General features: G+C 36.1%; 1 protein-coding gene across 6 annotated transcripts in view; it reads right to left on the bottom strand.

The window, feature by feature from the left end:
* The window catches only part of RHOT1 (ras homolog family member T1), a 52394-nt gene that overhangs the window by 5181 nt on the left and 34997 nt on the right, over positions 1–12216 (bottom strand). For 2 of the 6 annotated variants that reach the window (XM_087826038.1, XM_087826034.1), the window contains exons 17-20: positions 10760–10879; positions 9707–9909; positions 8559–8654; positions 6828–6950 (exon numbers count right to left, since the gene is read on the bottom strand). In XM_087826038.1, the coding sequence (XP_087682164.1) occupies positions 6828–6950; positions 8559–8654; positions 9707–9909; positions 10760–10879 (542 nt within the window). Of the gene's footprint in view, positions 1–5332; positions 5447–6827; positions 6951–8558; positions 8655–9706; positions 9910–10759; positions 10880–12216 lie in introns of all 6 variants that reach the window. The other 4 variants (XR_015715858.1, XM_087826036.1, XM_087826035.1 and 1 more) reach the window with 4 other exon arrangements.

Below are 12216 nucleotides of genomic sequence, written 5' to 3'. Positions count from 1 at the left end.
AGAGGTTACTGGTTCGATTCCCGGTCAGGGCACATGCCCAGGTTGTGGGCTTGATTCCCAGTAGAGGGTGTGCAGGAGGCAGCCGATCAGTGTTTCTATCTCTCTATCCCTGTCCCTTCCCCTCTCTTTAAAAACCAATAAAAACATATAAAAACTATAAAATAAAATAAAAAGAATGTCTTGGTGAAAAGCTACACCAGGCATATAACAGAGTGACCAAAATTTCCACATACCTTTGCACAGAATGCCTTAAGGAAGGCATACATTTGTGGTGAATATAAGAACATGGCCCAAAATCTTTATTGGTCCAATGTATTTAACCAACAATAAATAAAGGGAATGTTATCCACTGGAAATTTAGAAACACAAAATAATCAAATCCTAAAGGGCTCAACGGCATTAAACCCATCCTAGCTATTCCCAAATAGGGTATTTTTAATTTTGTTTTTTATAAGGTGTCACAGGGCTTTATATATCTGGGGTATGGAAATTCTATTAAAGGGATCTAAAAGTCTGCAAAAATTAGAATGTGAGGAAGGGGGAAGAATTCAGTGAGACCCAGATATCAATTAACCTTGTCTCAGGTTGCAGGCTATTATGCAGAGGAAAGAAAAGTAAAGTAGAATATACTCAAAGGTGACAAGGCTGAGGCTTTAGGAAGAGCAGTTCCACACAGACCCTTTCCAGTCCTCCCATACAGCTTGTCAGAAATAAGTCTGAATTTCTTACTTTTCATTTTTCTCACTCATTTTACCCTTTCCAAACACAACTCAGAGGTGTACAAATGCACAAATATGAATGATCTTCCAATTTTATAATTCCATCCATGTATGTATCTCAGGTATGGAGTTTTAAGTTAATACTCTGAAATAATCTATATAATGGTAATGCATGTAACCTAGAGTGACTAAGGCTCATAGGTATTACATATAGCTTTTTGCTATTTCAATTACCTATCTTAAGTTGAAAACTGTACTGAGGTCACCAAAACTATAGTCTTCTGTTTTTAATAACTCACTTAAAAAAAAAAATTCTGAACCTTCTTGCTTTTATTGTTCTCAATGCTTCTGCCTGGTGAAGTATTTTTTAAAATATTTATTTCAAATAAAAATGCCTGTACTACTACTACTTTTAATAATGAAAATTTTCCTAATTGAACTAGTAGGCATGAATATTCTAATATAAGATATTTCTCAAAATAGGAATCAAAGTATAGTATGTATCCAACAAAGATAAACTAGAACACAAAAGTCCTAAGAGAGCCATTAACTGAGCATGCCTGAACAGTAACATACTTTGGGAAAGGACACAGGTGGGCATCAATGTAAAATAATGCTTTACCAAGCATTAGAAGAATAAAAATTTAGATGATCATAGATACATGGGAAATATGCCATGGGAAACATAATATCTACATGATAACTACTGATACTTAAAGATTGAAATAGGCAAACTCCACCTTGTGTGTCCTTTAATGTACTAACCAAATGGCAAAGGCATTTTAAATTATAAGCAGCAGCATACTTAATGAGAATCTATAACAATCTCTTGTATAATTTTAAACATATGACCTACGTATCCAAATTCAAATAAAAGCCTTGTAAGGACCTTCACGCAAAGGAATACAGAAGTTTCATATGAAACTAAACACAGGACAGACTTCCTTGCATACAATATTTTACTATAACATAATATCCTAAGAATTCCTACATTCCCAACAGAATCTCTGTAACATCAAGAATTCTAGGAACCTATCCTCTTCATAAAGCAATCCTATGAAAAGGTAGTTCATTCTGGTATGACTAAAGTAAAATTCTTTCTTCAACAGAAAAGGGGGGGGCTCTTAAACTAAGTGACATGATTTTAAATTATGTAAAGAGGAACTTAGGTGATTATTAAAAGCAACATGGGCAAATGGAGTAAGTCATTAATGAATGGCTTAAGTGTCATATACATCCAATTTTAAAAATACAGTAAAAATAGGGCAGAAATTACATTGGGTATGAAGACAGTCCATCATACCATTGGGTCTCTGTAAGTACTCAGTGTGAACTATGCACTTGGTTGCTAAAGTAAAATGCTGCTACCAAACTTAAGAAGTAACATGAACACGTAATTTATATAGCTAATGCAAATAATAAAATGGAATAAAAGAAATCCTATATCCAAAATAAACAAAGAAAATCTCACCAAAATAATGAATTGTAAAATAAACAATGGTGACTGAATTATAGGTTAGGAGGAGTGGATTGTACACAGAAAACTAGCTGGGAAAGGGACCGAGAGGAGTTAAAAAAATGACTAAGTGGCACAGACAAATGAAAGTGAACACCTAAAGGAAGGGACAAATTAAAGTTCATAGCACACTACAGCGTAGTAGAATCTTCATACAAAGTAGGAGTGTTCTGAAGTGAGAATAATAAATAAACTGAAATCCTGGGTAGTTCAAACCAACAATTCAAGCTCACGCCTGCATAATCATTTTAACACTTCCACATTAAAAAGGTATTTAAAAATAAAAATATAATCAAAAGCTATTTTTCCCCAGTAACATGATTTACACTATTCGAAATGAAAGCATTACCAAAGATTAAGATCATCTGACCACGTTAATCATCCTGCAAATGTATTTAAATTATTCTAAAGGAAACATAAACCTCTCGAGCCCTAAAGGGCAAGCCCTAACTACCAAAGTTACATGTCAGATACATAGTTTAACACTTGTCTTACTTGTTGAAGTCAATATACACTCAATTAAGCTGGGAAAAAATGTATTACTGCTTTCTGCTTAAAATCTGTACTGCCAGTAAATAAGCTCAAAAAAAAAGATAATCTTTCCTGGTCAAAAACACATAGCTAGGGAAAAATGGACAATTTCAGAAATGAATCTATTAAAATTGCCTAAGTATAAAATAACTAAAAGGCTTAAATCCTCTCATGGTCAGGTTATAGCACCTCCTTTTTTTTAGCATGGGGCTAAGGTCACTGAAAATACAACCAAAATTTAAAGAAAAAAAATTTTACCATAATTAATATTTAGAAAGGTACTTAAAGGGAGGTCCATTATTTTTTTCATCTTCATATTTTGCCTCAGCTCACAGCAAATCCTATCCAGAGCAGGCACTTAAATTAAGTATTTGAACAAGTAAGTCAAAGTTGGGGCGAGGGTGAGAAGAATGTGGCCCCAAACATGTGTTATGTCTAGAAGTAATTTCTAATGCAGTAATCAAAGTTTTTCCATGCACTAATTTGAGAACAACATGCATGTACCAATATTTGTCTACCAAATGCTTTGTGGACATTTGATGAAACTTTTTGCTTAAATCAAAATTTTAAAACTGCTCTTTTATAGTTCCAAATCAAATACTAGGCATGGTGGATTTCTAAAACCAAAAACTTAAGAGTTAGTGTTAGTGCTGAGTGAGAATCCTCCCTGCTGAATTCTTAAATGGCTTGTATTCAATCAATCAATCCTTTTTGCTTATGTAACATTAAGACATACATGGCAAACCAACGGTGACCAGCCACCAAAGGCTGCCAAAACCTGAGAAATACTAGCATAAGGTGATTCCCTCATCCCATCATCCTGTAACCTTCTCAAATCCTTCACGTGGAAGCAGTAAAACGGGGAAAGGGGAAGGAGACACTCTCATTCCCCAGGTGTACTTTTGTGTGTGTGCATTTTTACAACTCTAAGCCATATCCCAAGGCTGAGGTTGCAAACTGGTGGCCTGTAAAAAAGATGTTCTATTTGTTCTGATTTGTACTTTTAAAAATTTTAACTTGCTATTATTTAAATATCAGGAAATTTCACATAAAAATCCTGCTTTAGTCTAGTCTCATAGAATCAGAACACCTGGAGACACCAGAGCTGAGCTGTGGGGGCCTCTTTTAGACATGGCCTGTCACAGTCCCCACCCTCTCTTATTTTTTATATGTGGCCACCTTCATTCATTTACATTATCCATCCAGACCCTATAGGCACTTAATTTGGGCTTCCACCCCCACCAACTTTATCTCCATCCTCTTAAAAACTAGAAAAAACTTCAATATACAACTTTCAAATTTCCACTGTACTTCTATAAACTAAGCTATTAAAATACTACCAGGGATCAGGAAGAGTTCTTTGAAAGGTACAATGGTTTCCCTCTGCATCTTTTTCATTCCTTCGGTTCTTGATTACGGGGTATCAGTGATGTATCTTGACATCACCATTAAATAATTTCTAGTTTACAAATAAATATGGCAAAATGGACTGATTTCTCTTCGAGGATCACTGTACAGAATAATATACTACGAGCAAGCTTTTCCAATGATGCACACCCAACCTACTTCGTTTGAAAGCTGACTAAACCGATCTAAGAATAAAACTGTTGTTAAGACGCAGACAATAAACTAATCTGCAATTCTGGACAACCAAGAGCTTCTAGAATAAATAAAATGGATGGTCTGTGATCAGCAATTACTAGGTGCCAAGGTGGGTTCACCAAGAATACGGCCCCTAACAGATGTCGCTTCCTGTTCAGATAAAATTCCTATGCTGGTAGGCAGGAGGAATGTGGCAGAAATTATATAGTGATTTCATAAAAAGCCCTCCATGAAATCTCTCTTAAGATAATGAGATAAAATACGACTGGATAATTCAATATTTTTAATGGACAGAATAATCTCTCCCCAAGGATTTGGAGCCTGTGTCATGTGGAAGAGTTCTCAGCGGAGTGCTATAGGGCTTGCTCACTTTAGCTCGCTCTCTCTTTCTCTCTCTCTCTCTCTCTCTCTCAATCTTTGGGTATTCAACTTTTTTTTTTTTTTTTTTATCAACAACTGGAAAGATAAAGAAGACATCTTCAAAATTTGCAAATAACACAATGTTGAGAGAGATATAGAATGGGACAAATGGCAAAAATAATGTTTGAAATGACTGAGCTAGAACAAATGGACCAAAAGGAATGTGACATTTAATAGAGATACGTACGTATCTGCAATTAGATTCAGAGTCAACTAAAAATGGCAAATACACAATCAGAGAGGAGGAGACACTGCCTTACTAGCACATCATATGAGAGAAAAAAAAATCTGATCTTAATTAACCCCAAGATTAATATGCATCAACAGTGGGATGGGGCCGCTAAAAAGTGAATTCATGCAGTAAACAGGTGTCCTAACTGTGGAGCATGACTGCCCGCTGTTCTGGACTAGTGGGATCACACCTGGAGCACTTACCCAGGTACCCTAAAAACCTACGGGGCTTTGAGATGAGGACAACCAGGAATGATGAAGTCACTAAACCATCAAATCTAAGAAAAGGCTGAAAGAAATGGGGATGTTCTACCTGGAGAAGAGAAAATTAGGGGAGACATGATGGCCGTCTTCAAATGTCTGAAGGATTGTTATGTTGAAGAGGGAGTAGAATAGTCGTATGTTGTTCTAAAGGGCAGAACTAAAACTAAAGGAAAGAAAGTTATAGGGAAATCATTTTAGTTGAAAAATAATAAAAAGCAAAAGCAAAAACTCTCTCCAATGAGGAAAGCCTTCAGCAGATCAACAGCACTCTCACCAGAAGGGTTGCAGGAAGGCATTCTAATGGGAGGTTAGGCCAGAAGAATTTTAGAATCTCTTCCAACTCGACCATTTCCAAATCAGAGCTCCTGAATGTTGTTTGGTTTGAACTAGCCTGCAGTTTCTCAGACAGGCGTCACGAGAGAATCTGTATTACTACTTTAGGAGATGCCATTCGAAGGACAGAGGCAGAACTTTACACCAAGTGAGTATGGTGATCCCTTCAACGCAGTCACCCGAGAGGGCTGCATTCTTATTCCAGAGCTGCTAGTGCTCCAAACCTCACCAAAACTCTTTGAGAAAGCTTTCCAAGTCCGTTTCTGGCTTGCATAAGGTACAGTCTGTTTCACAGCTGGTAGACACAAACTACCCTGCTCATCTGGTACAGTCAGAGCCTAGTCCGTGGTGGGAGTCCACTGGTGACATCTAAATGATTTCAAAATCATTTACCATTGTAGTGACATCTAAATGATTTCAAAATCCTCTTTCATTCTTAGACACATAAAAATTTGACATTAGATACAAATTAATATTACATCGGCTCTTAAATGCTCACAAAATGTAAAATCAGCTTGAACAAAGGCAGCATGGCCAGAACAAGAAAAGAACCTCCCAAGTGCACTGCTTTGAGAGCACGTGTATATCCTATTTTTTTCTTTCCTTTTTCAAAGCATATTACTTTCTAGGCATATGTCACGTTTTGGACTCAACTGTGAAGACCTCAAAAACTAGTGCTACAGATTTTTCTTTTCCACGTTCCTCTGAATCCTTAAGGTTGGTTATTAGCCTTATTTCCATAAGCCGTACTCTTTCAAATAAACATTCCAGGTACTTATAATAGATAATTTGTTCAAACCCAAGATATTCTTCACATTGGTATGGGTTTAAGAAGTTGTATTATGTTAATGTAACCTAAATACATTATAACATTTGGGGTCAACGTGTGTTTTCCTTACTATGAATGTCCTAATCTACTTCTACAACTCTCAGCCAAAAGATTTTAATCTCCTTATATATTATCCTCTAAAATGAAAAATACTTTAAATTCCTTAATGAAAAAACTAAAATCTTACAGTCCCCTAAATATATCTATTAATTTAAAGACGTTACTAAGAATGACTCAAGATCTAAACACTGTCACCATGGTGAGATAGCTGGGCATCAGTCAGCTCGTTGTCTTTGTAAGTATCAGTGTAATAAATAGTTATCCACTTTTCTCTTTTGTATTTTAACAGAATGCCTGGTACCCAGTAAATAAAGTTAAGAACCTGTTAAGAACTGCAGTGAAGATTTTGTTCTTTACAGATTGCAGCAAGTCTGAGTTGAGGAAGTTCTGACAGATGCAAAATGTACACCTGTTGCAGGTGCACATACAGCGTAACCGGGCATGGCTGCGAAAACACACAGAAGGACAGGAGTTGAGTTCTTACTTACAAATATGGCACAAGTCAGGGTGTGCCAACTTAAAAAAAAAATTTAGGCATAAGCAACACTAAGGAGAGGGATAGTGTGGGGCATGCTAAAGTTGTGCAGAATTCCACATATACCAAAAATATCATGAACCATCACAGCTCCCGCCTCCCTCCCTGCAGAAGATCTAAGGACAAGGGGGATGGAATTATTATTACAAGAGTTTTAGTGGAATAAATATGCACAGCAATAGATGGCACCCTCGTCTAAATTAATAAAAAGAAAAACTGAGTAAGCCATAGCACCCACCAAATGGACAAAGTCTGCTAACATTTAAATAACCACTCCCTGCTCCTCCTCTTCCTCCCTCAGCATACACACATGCCTGAAAACCAGGAAGGAGAAGAGTGAAATACACGCATAACAATCCAAAGACGAGTATATTCAACGCTGAGGAGATATGAACAACATCGTCTTTAAATTAGCGAGCACCTTGGTTCCCAAAGGAAATCAAAGGGCTCCATCTTGAACAAAACAGGGTAAATTTCATCTGCTACTAAAACACAGCAGCTACGTATGATAGTAGGAAACTCTGGGTAGGATGTAAAAATCAACAACGATCCAATTGGTATTAGATACGAAATTTAGGGAGGCTTTCTGACTCCTTTCTGGTTGAGTGGAGTTGCACTAGTTGGTACAGGCACATGGGACAACCCGTTTCACCTCCGCCCTAGCAACCAAAGTTGGGGGTCTCCAGTGACTGCTCAGTGGTCAGAGCCACTCAGACATACAAAGGTACCACCCCACCCCTGAGGAGGTACTGGCGCAGAACCCCCTCAGAAGAGCGCCACCTGATGATGAATCAGTGCCATCACTTCCTGTAACACCTGAACATTTTTTTAACAGCTTCTCAGTCAAAGGACTGGCCCAATCTGACTCGGCTTAGCTTGTGAGATCTGGTGAGACCACAGCGCACAAGTGGCATGGTTGTGGAGATTAGCAGCATCCCAATAATGCCTAATTCCCAACATGAAGAAAAACAAGGATTAATTTATTTTAAAAAACTCTTATAGGCTCAAGACATTCCTTTTTAAAACTTGACTTGTGATGATGAACATATCACTGCTACTAAGTCACTGCCAGCTGTCATACTGGAATCCATCTGTTTTTATAAATTGTATCTGACTGTTGAACATACACAGGCTCCACCCACCAAAAAGGAGGGATGCAAAGTATGCTTAGCAACAGGGAGATGCTTCATGAGAAGGAGTTTGGGATTAACCATATAAACAAGTGTCCAAGTATGTACATTTATCATATACACACACACACATACACACACACAAATTACAGTAAAATGTTTTAAAGATGCTGATCTAAAAACACAGTTGCAGTTATTTACAAGATTAAAATAGTGCATTTACACAGTAAAAAAAAGACATCATAATATACAGTTAGGCAGTAGCCTGACCAAGCAGTGCGTTTCTGGATAACTACTAAATGTTAATTATGGTAAGAAAGGAGATTTGCTCATCTATAAGAAAATGTCAACAAAATCCCACAGAAGCCATAAAGAAAAAGTAACTTACAAAGCAGTTTTTAGAAAGACCCAGATTTTTCTCAAATTCTCTATTCTATCAGTGCTGCCCATGTCTCGGGAGAGTCTGTCTCTGTAATGATCCTCTCTGTAGATACATACACGAGAGTTTTAAAGCAAAGGTAAAACATAAATAAGGCTGTGCTTATCTAATAGTAATAGAAATGACTTGTTTTCCAACATAAATAGAATTTCAAGGGTTTACTGCAGTTTTTCAAAAGTATTAATTAGTTAATGGAATAGCAGTAAAGTTAACTCTGACTTGAAAAATCTGTAACAAACTAACAACTTTCTGAAAAACTTGTTTAGAGCAATGTTTGATTACTCTATTTCATACTGCAGTTTTCATAAGAATAATAATTTAGAGAATAACACAATTTTAAACAGAATAAACTATAAAGTCCTGAGAAACGCACTGCCTGAAAAACTATCTTGTTACAAAACAGAATTTATACACAGTGCTCAAGGAGAATGCCATTAAGAACCATGCAATTTTAAGGCAGTAAACTATGAGATGACCACAGTTATGTGCTCTGCATATGCATGTATAGATACATATACAATAAATGTACATAAAAGTTGTGGCATAACACAATGTAAAACATTTATATAGCAGGAATTCCAATTACAACTACTTTTTACAGCACTTAAAAAAGACATTATATCCTGAACTCAAACACACCCATAATTTAAATTCATAAAAGATTTTAGAATCCTTCACACACTCAAGCTCAATTAATCAACAGAAAAATATAAAAATGAACTTTTTGCTCATATGGAAATGCCTTATAAGCATAAAGGAACATATGCCAACCCCATTTTATTGCAGTTAGACTGTTTGTTTGTTTTTTAAATGCTGGGTAGAGAGCTGAGTTTTATTGTACTATCCTATTAGGATAGTTACAACCTGCTCAAAAATATACAAATACTGTCAGAAGTGCTGTTTATATAATTTTATTATGGCACCCAAACCAAACTTGCATTTACTCAAATTTGTACCTTCTCATTACAAAGTCTCTTTCTGTTGCTGAACAACTTCTACAGGACAAAGGTCCCACCCTCATGGCTAATAATGGCATGCAATATGCAATGTTGTAATGAACCATGCAACATGACAATGATGGTAGAGCAAGTACTTACGGGTACATGGCCATTGTGGTCAGTTTAACAAAGATATCTTTACTGGGTGCATCAGCAGTATTGCAAGTGAAGGCTTGTGGTGGAGGCATTTTGTGTTTCCTGCAGAAATCAGCAGGTGAGATGCTATATTCTTGTTTAACTTCATGCAGGTCTGACTTTGCAGCTATGATTAAGCAAGGTATTCTGCTGTCCATAAAGTGTTGCTATAGAATAAAAAAATAAAATCAAAATCTGATGACAAGTTCAAAAATTACTGTTTAATTAAATGTGTACTAAAATTTTTCTCTGGATAGGCAAAGCACCAATAGTGGTCCAGGTCAGTCTCATAGTAAGATTAGGGCCACTTTTCTAATGCTGGGAACAATATAGCCTATAATGCTTCTTTAGATTCATTACATTTGAAAAAAAAAATTATTAAAAAGACATGATATTTTGAAGGAAAAAAAAAGAAATCCACTTAAATTCCTCTATCCAAAAGCACACTATTTTCATATTACCTTTAGTCCTTAAGCATATGTATTTATATACCACATGTTTATATAGTTGCAGTCATGCTAGATATAAACATTTAAAAATATACAATACTGAATCTCTCATGTTTTCAGGATTCAAAACCATTTTAATGGATGCTTAATAGTCAGCTGGATTATTTTATCTTAATTTGGTAACTCCAATGGAATCTTGTTGATAATCTTAAAGTGACTAATAACTTTTCAAGCCTCTGGTTTTCCCCCTTGTTCTACTATTATCCTTGATGTAGCTGCCAACTACAACCCATGTGCATTCCTAACAGCTAAGAACTTCCATTAATACAGAGGTTCTTAACCAGGAATGCAAATCAGAGTCATGTATGGAAAAAATGTTTTTAAAAACACAGATGTCTGGAACCTTACCAACTCAGAATAAAACCAGAACCTTTAGGGACAGGACACAGGTGTAAGTATTTTTTTAAAAGCTCCATAAATGATTTTCTTGATTAGAAAATACCACACTGCAATTCCATTAAACTCCATATAAAGTTAAACTTAGTTATAGACCAAAAGAGCAACAAACCTTAAAAATCCTGGCACAGTATTCAAAGGATTTGGGGTTACTGACATCATATACCAGGCATACGACATCACAAATGATCTCCGCCTCAGTCAGAAATTCCGACTCTGAGATATCATGCAACTTGTAAAAAGCAAAAGATAATGACAAACATAAATGTCAGAATACCAGCATGGAATTAAAGTCATAATGTTTTACTACTTGTTTAACCTAACTTCCTAATTAAAAAATACTAGTTAGGCATACATTTTCAGACCATTTTTAGAAGTAGGAAGTGCAGATACACACGTAGCTTCCGATTTTGTGAATTAAAAATGGTGATTAAGGTCTACAGAAGTTACTGTTTACTGAGCGACTAAAGTGTGCCGGGCAGGCCCTCTCCCTGCATTCCCTACATTCGAAACATAAGAAGACAGGGCTAAAGGGATTCAGTCAACTGCCTAAGATAACACACCCAACAAATCTCATGAGGCCAAAATTTCATCACAGATATGATTCCAAGTCCATTTCCATCCTACCACACAGCCTGATCTCCCCCACCAGTCAAAAACCAAAAAGCAAAGAGCCCTTTGCACCACGGTCTTCTTCTGCTTGAGTGCCTACACTTTCCCATGTTAACCAAACACTTCTAAAGAAACATCTTATCTGTGATATTTCAATGATCCAACAAGTACCGAGCTCTATAAGGTAGTGCCTCTCTGTTGAGAAGAAAGGGAAGTGTAGTGAGAAGTGACTCAACAGGTTCCAAACAACACACTCGGACATTCAGGCAAGAGAGACGCTGATTCACAAAAAACAGTGTAAGACTAGAACGGGAAAACTAACAGCAGTGTTTACTGAGTACACTGTAAGTAGAACTAGACTTACAGGGAAAGAACGGGAGATAAATAAGGTTTAATAAGAAACTGACAAAGAACTTTTATCACAAAGAGTAAAATATGTATAAGATTCACGTTATCATTTGGCAGGATAAATTACTTCCAAAAAAGAAAAAGACAGGGAAAAAACTTTTTCTAGTACCTATTGTTTGTTTATACGAGAATATTAGCTATCTTAATAAGAAACTCAGGCTCAGATACAGTAAGCCACTTGCCTGAGGTAACACAGCTAATCAATGGTGGACCAGGGGTCAAAATGAAATGTGACTGGGTCAAAACAGAACATAAACTCTCTTTCCACTGCATTTCATAGTATCTTTTCAGTTACACCCTTCTTCCATTCTTTTTTTTTTCTTTAGGCTCACACATTTGTTAACTATACTCTTTCCCTAATAGATAAAACTCGATTCAGATTATCGATACACTATCAAGCACCTGCATTAAGGTTTTCATATTAATTTGTAATTAATGGTAGAGGATAATTTTTTAAAATAAAAGTGCAAGAAAAAGTAAAGAGGAATTAATTTTTTTTTTACTTTCTTATTGTAGTATAACATACAATTAAGCACACAGATGAATTTT

Source organism: Miniopterus natalensis, chromosome 17 (assembly GCF_054644295.1).
Source record: "Miniopterus natalensis isolate mMinNat1 chromosome 17, mMinNat1.hap1, whole genome shotgun sequence".
Classification (NCBI taxonomy): domain Eukaryota; kingdom Metazoa; phylum Chordata; class Mammalia; order Chiroptera; family Miniopteridae; genus Miniopterus; species Miniopterus natalensis.
The sequence above is the reverse complement of the archived record's forward strand: the minus strand, read 5'-3'. Positions and strand labels throughout refer to the sequence as shown.